This window comes from Montipora capricornis, chromosome 12 (genome assembly GCF_036669925.1).
Source record: "Montipora capricornis isolate CH-2021 chromosome 12, ASM3666992v2, whole genome shotgun sequence".
NCBI classification, from domain to species: Eukaryota; Metazoa; Cnidaria; class Anthozoa; order Scleractinia; family Acroporidae; genus Montipora; species Montipora capricornis.
Genome location: NC_090894.1, coordinates 8681138 through 8689476, shown reverse-complemented (window position 1 = coordinate 8689476; position 8339 = coordinate 8681138). Strand labels below are relative to the sequence as shown.

General features: G+C 38.5%; 1 protein-coding gene across 2 annotated transcripts in view; it reads right to left on the bottom strand.

Moving 5' to 3' along the window:
* LOC138026073 (serine/threonine-protein phosphatase 4 regulatory subunit 3-like) overlaps nt 1-4785 on the bottom strand; it is an 18702-nt gene extending 13917 nt beyond the window's left edge. For both annotated transcript variants that reach the window (XM_068873263.1, XM_068873264.1), the window contains exons 1-9: nt 4516-4785; nt 4347-4402; nt 4162-4260; nt 3272-3898; nt 2129-2206; nt 1813-1884; nt 1565-1609; nt 247-363; nt 69-120 (exon numbers count right to left, since the gene is read on the bottom strand). In XM_068873263.1, the coding sequence (XP_068729364.1) occupies nt 69-120; nt 247-363; nt 1565-1609; nt 1813-1884; nt 2129-2206; nt 3272-3898; nt 4162-4260; nt 4347-4402; nt 4516-4657 (1288 nt within the window). In that variant the 5' untranslated portion in view covers nt 4658-4785. The remainder of the gene's footprint in view (nt 1-68; nt 121-246; nt 364-1564; nt 1610-1812; nt 1885-2128; nt 2207-3271; nt 3899-4161; nt 4261-4346; nt 4403-4515) is intronic.
* Nucleotides 4786-8339: the final 3554 nt, after the last annotated feature.

The following is an 8339-nucleotide window of genomic DNA, read 5'->3' as shown; positions in this document are numbered from 1 at the left end:
AAAGAATAACCTCGGCAAAAAGATGCGGCTTATACACAAGTTTTTATGGTACATGCTTTACCACTTACCTGTGTCTCCATCGCAAATCATGTAGTCTATCATGTGATTAATAAGCATGTCCTGTGTGAAGCAAGACATTGTGTAAGTACACCACAACCACTTTTCTGATTTGTCACAATGGAAATGTTCAATGCACTTAAAGGTTTGGGGACTTTTCTTGCCATACAGTATCTAATTGTCACTTACTTCTTCTTGTGTCTGAGCCTCTTTCATGACAAAATCTCGGACAAGGTAGGGACAGATATCAACCACCTGTGAAAATATCTCAACAGATGCAAGGCGGTTTTCCTCATCGTCACTCACCTGCAAATGACAAGAGAATCTACATGTATGTTACCTTAATAGAATACTTAAACCTTTATCAGTAAGGGCTTTTTACTGTGGTTATCAGTCACATGTGCCCCTCACTGACTTTTTATTTTTATTTTTCAAAACTAAATTTGGGTGGACGTCAACCAAATATCTCCATGATAATAACCCTGTTTACTTGGTGGCAGTTGAATTTGCTATGGAAACATTTGAGTGCCGTCCACCCAAATTTAGTCTTGAAAAACGAAAAAAAAGTTGTTGAGGGGTCATGTGTGAATGATAACCCCCGTAAAACAATGAATGGTAGAATAGTAGAATGGTAGATGGTAGATTTTCACTGACTCCAAGTTTAACCTGTCAAGGAATGGCTATTTTCTCCTGAACAAAGCAGGGTGACCCCCTCTTTTCAATGACGTTACATACTTGTAATAGGTACACGGAAAACACATTTTAAGGAGCCAAAAAGTTGGATAGTAGAAGCTGTAGTATTTAAACATAAATGACGTGAAAACTGCATTTGGAGCCAGACACTGTATGTGAGGTGATAATGTAGTAGTCCTATTTGCTTACTTTTTTTTGCAAGATCGAGGAATATGAAATAACTTTACTGCAAGATTTCGGCCTTCACAAACAAGTAGGCTCAAGTTTTCAGTGATATTCAGTAGCTTTTGCTGTATAACTAATGATCAAGTTTCTCACACTTCCCACCTAATTTAGTAAAAAACACTTAAACTAAAGGGCATGCAGTGCAAAAACAAGCATGGTGACCCCATCTTTTTACTACATTTTTTTAATGTCTTGTGCTTTAACATCAATTGTGCCAAATTTGACAGAAATCTGGATAGTACATCCATTTCAAGGGAATTACCTTAAACCAATGCACTGAGGAATGCAAATTATAACTATTAAAAGAATTATACACTTTTACCTGAGGTATTAAAAACAATGATTGTTAGTCCAGCTAGGGATTTCAAGCAGATGACGGTCCTGTGCACTACCACCAGTCAAAAGTTTTCACTGCCTTATAACAACAGTATATTTTTTGGGACAATTGCATTATAACACAAGGAAGCACAATCTGCTTTGTTTTTTTTTTCCTGTATAGATAATGTCGGAAAACCTTTCATGGAAGATACAGTTTGTAAAGGAATAAGAAAACACTTGCATGCACCTTAATCTGCAAACAAGTACTTACGAGCAGCATTTCCAAAGCAGGAAGCAATCCATGATGTGCAAGTGCCTAAGAGATTGAAAACAAAGAAACTATGAGATATTAGCTTAAAAAAAAAACGAAAGATTTTAGAAAATTTAAAGGCACAACCATCTCCCAGCAAAGATCAAGATTTTCAGGGTATTGTTGGGAAGGTCAAGAAGAGATTAATAATATTAAAAATTACACAGTGTAAAATATATTGACAAGAAATAAAACTGATTTCAACAAACCTTAAAAAATTCATCTTTCTGATGAAGTTGAAAGTGTAATGAAAAACTAAATAATTCTTTCAGAAAACTAACCTGAAAAAAACGGAAACAAGGAAACAACTTTAAATTAAATATGCTACAAGCAAAAAACAATGGTAGCTGGGAAGTATTAACTTAATAACACTTAAAAGAGTCACAACTTGACAATAAGAAGCCGACTAGAAAATTAAATCCAAACAGCCACTCATCCTTGCATACTGCAGGATTTTTTTCCTTCCAGATCTCGGTGAAAAACAACAAACTGTGAGAAGTACATGTAAATGAAAACTCAACAAACCAGCTGCTTCCGTCGCTCTTCCAGTGTATCTTCATCCGTAAGTTGCAAAAACATATCAGCTAAAAATTTATCATCCTCCTGTGAGAAATATAAGTACAACTCCATTTAGATTTGGAAAGTGATAAACCAAGTGCAGACATCACACATGCACACAAACACAACGGAATGGGTTTTTTCTTGTCTTAATTGCCATCAGAGAACAAACTAGTCCTGGAACAGAATTTTCTGGAATGAGTAAAAAACGAAATCAATTTTACAAATGCAAAATTGGTTTTGCTTGAGATCAATGATGCAAAGTTGAGTACTCAAAGAAAGATCTTGTGGAGGGCAGTATATAGGACCAACAAATTAAACAGAGTTGGATGAGTGCACGAGTCAACCCCAGACACATTGACCCTAAGGAAAAATGAATCTGTTACCAAAAGAAAACTACATGTAGTTAACAAAACACTGAAGTGTCTCTGGTGACAAAGTTTTTGTACTGTCGCAATTAAGCACCTATTTAATGCAGTGCATTGAAAAGTACATTAAATTACATGACTAGATTGATATAGTTTTCTTCCACAATGACAGTTTCATTTCAGTCAAGATATTCGTTGCCACATGGTTAATACATAGACAAACAGAATGTTTTGTTCAAGGTACAAAGAAAACGTCAAACTTTCTCCAAACAGCACCTGTCCCTCCTTGTTCCTCATATTGACTATTATATAAGCTCACACACCACATATCGCCAGAACAAGTTAAACAACAGAAGAGGAAATGAAACAGTCAAGTTTAACACACAACTAGCCATATCTACACCAACAAGGGCAGTAACTATACAAAAGGAAATTTTCATCTAAGTTCAAAATCTTTAATAGTTGAACAAAACATGAACCGATGGGGATTTTCTCTGCAGGAATAGCAAGTTGAATTGAATCTCTTCCTCTTGGAAATCAAACTATCATCCCCAAAAAGAACTGCCCTCCGGATGTCAAATTCAACCCTTTTCCCCCACAAAGTTCAACTAGGCTCAGATTACAAATCGAATCATAACGAACAGGCAAAAAACTGCGTCATTAATATTTCCCATGACAACAAAATAAATGTTCTAGGCAAATTTGCGTCGAAAATAAAAATTAACCTTCCTGAGTTTCTTACCTGCAGACGAGAGGCAATTTCTATCCTATTAAAAAGTATGAACGAATTCAGAGCCGAAAACAAATTCTCGTCGAAAACCGTCGGAGGTGGAAGGATTGCGTCGAAAATGTATTGTACACGATAAGTTTGATGAATCTTGTTTATGGTATCTGAGTTCGTTATGGGAATGATTTCTTTGAAGTTCGCGCTTTCCTTTAAAAATAATCTGTGACGCTGAGGAGACGGTTTTCCAGGATCGTACTCTAAACACCCCACAACGTCGAAGACTAAATCATCGGCGAGCATAATCTCTAGCAGCGACTGTTTGTTCATAAAAAACAGCGACTTGAAAATATCATACAAGTGGTGAAGTCCTTCGAGGTTTTCCAAATCCTCGCAGATGTGAAACAGGTCTAGCATTTTCCTAATGTAATTGTCTTGTTCAATGGCTAAGGATAACTTTTCTCGACGAATTGGAGAAGGTAGAACGCTGTTAAATAACTCGGCGATTTCCTCCAGTTTACTAAGTTCGCAAGGTGGTAGTTCAATTGGCCCCGTTGAATCCAACACTTCCTCAAATCTTTCCTCCGAGTCATCATCTTCGGGAATGTCTTGTGTAATGGTCACGGAAGGATCTTTTCCTTGAATCTGCAAAGTGGATTCCAAAAACTAAAGCTTATTAACGTAGTACAACTGTTAAAATTCGATAGCGAAAGTCTAGTTTCGCTGACACTTGACATATTCAATGATTCCGAAGAAACTCCTTGTTTTCCTCATAGATTTGTTTAATATCAAACAAATGAGTGCCTTTTTGCAAGGAATATTACACTACTTTTAAAAATGTAAGCAGTCAAGAATTAGGCCTAAAAGTTATCGACAAACTTTGCTTGTGTAGTTGATGTAAAGCTCACCTGACAAATTTTCTCCCAAATTTCATCGCAACCAGCTTTCTCCTGGAAGCTCAATGCTAGATCATAGTTTTCGCCCTCTGACCACACAATTAGGGTTTCCTATTATAAAGAAAAGTAACAACTGTTGTTTAAACGTTATTCTCATGAGCAACTGGGTGACTTAAATAACAATAATCGTGATGTACCTGTTGTTTCTGATAGGCAGTGTGCGGCTGAATCTTCGACTCAAGTAGAATTGAACCTGTAAACGAAACAACCGGGTCATTTTATAACAGGTTTATCGGTCTTTATCGATAAAACAGCCATCTTAAAATCAGATGAACGGTGCCATGGGTCGATAAAATCTCCACAAACCGTCTTCTTCGGATCGAACCATGATCGACATCCCTTGTAAACGTTCAACATACGACGAAGACACGTGCCCTGTACCACGGTCATCCCACTGCCTGTCTTCGTTTAGCGTATATAGTTTGACACGGCGCCTAGTGCTTGCCATAATCCTGGACTACTAATATTTCACAGCAAGGAACGGTCCCCACATCGTCCACCATGAGAAAACCGGGTTAACGTTCACCTTCAAATGTATCCGCCATGCTGTATTGCTCTACTTTTCTGCAAGGACATCAAAACATTAGGGGGCGACCGCAACAGAATGAAGGGTCACAGCTTTTGAGTCAAGGCGCCATTTTTGATATTTCCCGCGTAAGTGTTTTTGAATCCACACAACGAAAAATAGCAATAATAACTGAATTATAAAAATTCGCACATGCTTTCTTAACTGATCTTCCAAGGAAGGACGTTTTGAGGCTCGGTTTTCACTTGCTGTCATTTTCTATTTTACCTTATCACGAAACAGACTACACAACCTATTCTGCTCACAATGATATTTCCTTAATCGACAGGTAGATCCCAAACGTTTGTTCAATCCCTCCTCTTTGTTATCAAAACACCAGGGCCCGGTTCCTCGAAAGCTGATTAACTTAATCCAGGATTAGCGTAAACTTTTGTTTCACGTTTTCAACTTTTTGGTGAAAGTTTCTTTTGCTTATTTTTTGTTTTTCAAGATTGACGTCTTCTCATGTAAAGTTTTGCCGAAAATCTGCGTTGAACAGCATTTGGGAGTAGAGAAATAAACTGCTTGGTTAATTTTTAATCTTAGATTAGCGTTAATCGGCTTTTGAGGAACTGGGCCCAGGCAAACAATTTTAAATTTCTGGCATTTCCTCCAGACAATGAGAAGGCCCTTGGAGCGAGTTGCCCAAATACTATTTTGTTACCTGACTGTGTGAGATTTTAAGCGAACTGAAGTCATCTTCAGAGTCAAGAGGCTTCGGAAATGTAGGTCATCACCAAGACGATAGCTCCAGATGGCAAAACTGCGGAACACATTCCAGGGTCTCTCTCTATCTTTTCCTTTATTGTCCAAAGAAGAAAATAGAGAGGCCAGGGTTTCGACGGGAGCGTGACACTGTTCTCCAAGTTGTAGTTCATTGTTTCGCCATAGCTGAGACAGCACAAACCTTTACTAATGATAACATTAGGCCTAAATGGTATTCTTTCGATAATGCTTAAGGCCCAAGGTTAGTATTTTTGTAAAATTTTGGTTTGTTTCAGTTATGGTAAAACAATGACCCGCAACCCTGACCTGCAAACTGCACATTGCACCCTCCGAGTTCAAAGCGATGCTATTGGGTGAAGTGCAGTCATTCTTTTGAAAATAAGCTACATCTAAGTGGCAAATATACGGTTAAATGTCCGTTCTCAGTTTTCTTACTGACATTATGCCAATTGAGAGCAGAAAGCCCGATGCCAGGTTTAAATCTCGTATAGAACTTACTAAAAACGGTACATTTCAGCCTCACCACGCCCCAGACGCAAGAGAAGTATACCATTAGGTCTATTTTTGAAGTCTCAGCTGCACACCGTCGTAACATCACAATCGTGAAGTATTGGATAAAATCCACAACTATTAGCGAACATAAATTGAATAAAACAGTCATGTTTCACATATAATACAGCAAGGGAAATACAAAACTAGCGGTATTGCCGGATACGAAAAACTAAAAACCCTGTGGGAAAAATGGAAAAGTATTCCTCGAACCAAACGCAGTGCCGCAAACACTAGTACTTCGGGATGTAAAGGTATCTATAATTGCGTAACAGATGATGTATAAAATTAAAAGAATAAATGATGTTCAACTACAAATTAGGCCTAGAATGGCTCAGCACATGAGCATCGGTGTAACGGGAAAGGGTTCGAAAAACGTATTTTTGTCAAGCCTTAAGTGCAAAAATGGTACACAACAGGTTGACGTTCATATGTGGTTTGTCATGGCTAATGATCCTTTTTGGGATCTTGCAAAGGCCTTCAAAGGAATTTAGAACATAGGAAATTTCTAAAGGGTTTTCCTTTTTCTCAGTTAGAGCGGTTTTCAATTGAGTGTCTACCTTAATTAGCGACTGGCATAGGCTTTGCACTTACTTCACTCAGTGATTGGTTCAAAGTTCGCGCGCCATTTTCTCTGACCACTCTGAAGTGAAATCAAAAGCAATCATGGCTCGCGCGTGCACAGATTCCCGCGCCTTGTGTTGCTTACGTGCAATTACTTTGAGTTGTGATTGGTTCCGTTCTTTTTGATTGGCCAAAGTAATTACTTTGGTTTTGGTTTTACGACACTCAATTGAATCTCCCTCTAATCACGAAGCCTTTCTCGGATATTTTCCGGTCAGAACCCTCGTGGATGCGCACGAGTTTCTGGCAAGTATTGAAAAAAACACTCCCAAAAAACGTTTAAAGTATAAGTGCTTAAGGCTAAGATCCGTAGCGAATCAGGTTGGATTTTTTATCAGGTGTTTCAGGATCTGTTTACAATAACTTTGTTTGAGGCCGGACGTTTCGTCCGGTTGATTACCATCCCTTGTACGGTACCTTACTCGAAACCGTGCTTCACAAATGCGGCACACGCAAATGCCGATGTAAATCTAAACGTAAGGAAACACACAATTGAACAACTGCAAAGCAAAACGGGCAATCGCAAACGCAAGAATGGAAAAAGATTCTCTTGTATTTGCAATGCGTTGAAACTGGGGCAACGTAACCCAAAAGGAAAGTAACATCACTTCTATTATACGGCCGTCTTGATTAAAGTTGAAACCAAAGTAGTGTCGTCAATTATTTTGAAAAATGACTCCAACTGAACTTACTCTTCTTGCGATTTTTCCCCTTTAGACCAGTAATATTATTGATTTCTGACATTATTGTTGCCCTAGCCCTAGGGAGCTTACGAAACGAGGACGACGACGGCTACGAGGACTTCATTTAAAAATCAAGTTCGCGTTATTCATTATCACTACGAAACTATTTCATGTCGTTTCGCGTTAAAAACCTGTAGTAACTGACGAGGAATTAAACAGGTATGAGTGGGTTGGAAGCGTAGAGAGAGAACTGAAAATTCATCGTCATGTGCTAACGTCCTCCACAGAACCTTGAATTTAGTCATCTCACGTCGTCATTTAGGAGATGACGGCAAAGAAATGCACCAAAACGTAAAACGCACGTGCAGAGCCATTGTTTTTGCTCACTAAACCTTTTTGTTTTCTAGCGTCGTCGTTGCCGTCGGCGTCGTCGTTTCGTAAGCTCCCTGATGTCTTTATTAAAGGACGGTGCCTACTATTGTTAATGCGGATACGTTCTGCGCATCTCGAGATACTCGGATTTCCTATCGGTGATGCATACTAATACAGGGATATTTTTGCGCGGTTTAAAATTATGCAGAGAAAGTAGATCTTAGTAAGTACTATTGGTATCCAAAAAGAAAATTGGGGGTAACCATGCATTTTTCAGAGATAATTAAGCTTCAACTTGAGAAAGAACGCCATACATGGCTTTGTATTCTTTTTACAAATATTGTTCATGAATTATCTTTGAAAGGTGCGTGGTTACCCCCAATTTTCTTTTTCGATTTCAATAACACTTGTTAAGATCTACATTTCCCGCATAATCATAAACCGGGGCAAAAATACCTTTGAATTAGTTGGCACCGTCCTTAATCATATTCAGTACTTTCCCGAACGAATTTGGTACTTCGGAAATCTTTCGAAGCCTTTATTACGGCTCGCGAAATACAGAGCTCGCTTCCAGGGGGTACACAGCACAGAGAAAGGCAACAAAGTGAAAC